This window comes from Propithecus coquereli, unplaced genomic scaffold, assembly GCF_000956105.1.
Source record: "Propithecus coquereli isolate 6110/MARCELLA unplaced genomic scaffold, Pcoq_1.0 Scaffold50, whole genome shotgun sequence".
In the NCBI taxonomy this organism is placed as follows: Eukaryota; Metazoa; Chordata; class Mammalia; order Primates; family Indriidae; genus Propithecus; species Propithecus coquereli.
The window spans coordinates 555,106-556,622 of NW_012150841.1; the positions used below are offsets into that span (position 1 = coordinate 555,106).

The 1,517-nt window shown below is 33.4% G+C and overlaps 1 protein-coding gene across 1 annotated transcript in view; it reads right to left on the reverse strand.

Annotated features, from left to right (window-relative positions):
- The window catches only part of OTOGL (otogelin-like), a 154,176-nt gene that overhangs the window by 76,614 nt on the left and 76,045 nt on the right, over window positions 1–1,517 (reverse strand). Inside the window, exon 22 of the mRNA XM_012656310.1 lies at window positions 28–184. Coding sequence (XP_012511764.1) covers window positions 28–184 — 157 coding nt within the window. The remainder of the gene's footprint in view (window positions 1–27; window positions 185–1,517) is intronic.

Genomic DNA, 1,517 nt, shown 5'->3' on the forward strand with positions numbered 1-1,517 from the left:
CATAAATGTTCTAAGTAAGGTACTCACAACACACAGTAGATGATCTCCAGTGAATCGACAGTCCTTCCTGACAACACTTGTATGCATACGCTGCTATACTAGTGCACAAACATTCACAATCCCCGCCAAGATTACAGTTACATGTATCTTCATGGCAATTTTTGGCAAAAGAAGTCACATCAATCTGAAAAGGAAGTGAAAGATGATTTAATTTCAATAAGTACTGACCATGATTAAAAGTCAACCCCTGTAAAAGAAAACAAACTGGTGTGTTTTCAAAATTTGATATTATCAGCTTAACATTGCCACCTAGAGAGTTGTCATTATCTCAAAACTCGTTATTGCCGCAAGGAGAAAGAAATTTTATTAAGCAAATGCCATAGCAAAGAGCTAGCAAAACAAATAATATGATTAATGAATAAATATAATTTCAATATGTGAAATACAACAGATTAATAATTTTGTAAGTTCATTGTTTCATTATAGGCATATTCACACGGCATTAAAAGAAGACCATGTTCTACTTCCAATTGTGCTTTTACATGATTTTCTTTCTTTCTTTTCCCCACCTCCACTTAGGCAACATTCTAGTGACTGCGAATGGCAATAGCAAGCTTTGAAAAAATTTCTCACCATTTACTTAATTAATTAATTTTATTTGCACTGTATTTAAGTAGCTGACAAAATTTAATATATTGACAGTGTGTTATAAAAGAAGCAGGGTTTGGGTCACTAATTTGTATTTTATTTTGTAGGTCAGTTCATGGATTAGTTTTTCCTTTCATGTGGCAGCCAGGAGAAGAACCAGCAGGGTCTGTGGTTTAGGACTCTAGATGACAGATTTCTTGCCAGGCAGGTTGCAATGATTTTGTTTTGTGTTGGTTTGAGTTGAAATATATGGAGAAAATCCAGTCCCACACACATGCAGTTGGAAAGACAGAAGAGTTTTAATATCCCTTTCAGGTAATTGTGATATTCTTTGATAGTACATCAAAACTCCAAAAATGTTTACTAAAGGTTAGTCGCATGTGAAAATTTGAAACCATGTCAATGAATTTTATACTTTCATATATTAAAATCCTTTGTTTTATCTTGCCCTTCGGATGGATCTTTTATTCCTGCATAATTTTGTAACATCGTGCATTGGTCAATTAGAAAATTCACCCACTTATGCAGCTCTTCCAAATGTTGACACATTCGATTATATGCAATAGCAGCAAGTCATATTCATTAATATCACCATCTAGATCATCAGAAGAGTCATTAAATATTGCAGAACTTATAAGCTCACAGGGGTGGATCTAAGTTTTACAAAATTCTAATTTTCACTTAAAAGTTCAAATTTTATCAAATACTAACAAATAAGTATCAGGTGTTTTCCTTGAAGCCACAGATGCATTTCACTCATTTTCAAGAAAATATCTCTCAAATACCCTTGTCTGAATAACCATATTTGTCTACCATTTGTTCTTACAAGTAAAATGGTGTTCCAAGAAAAAAGCAGCCAACTCAGCTCA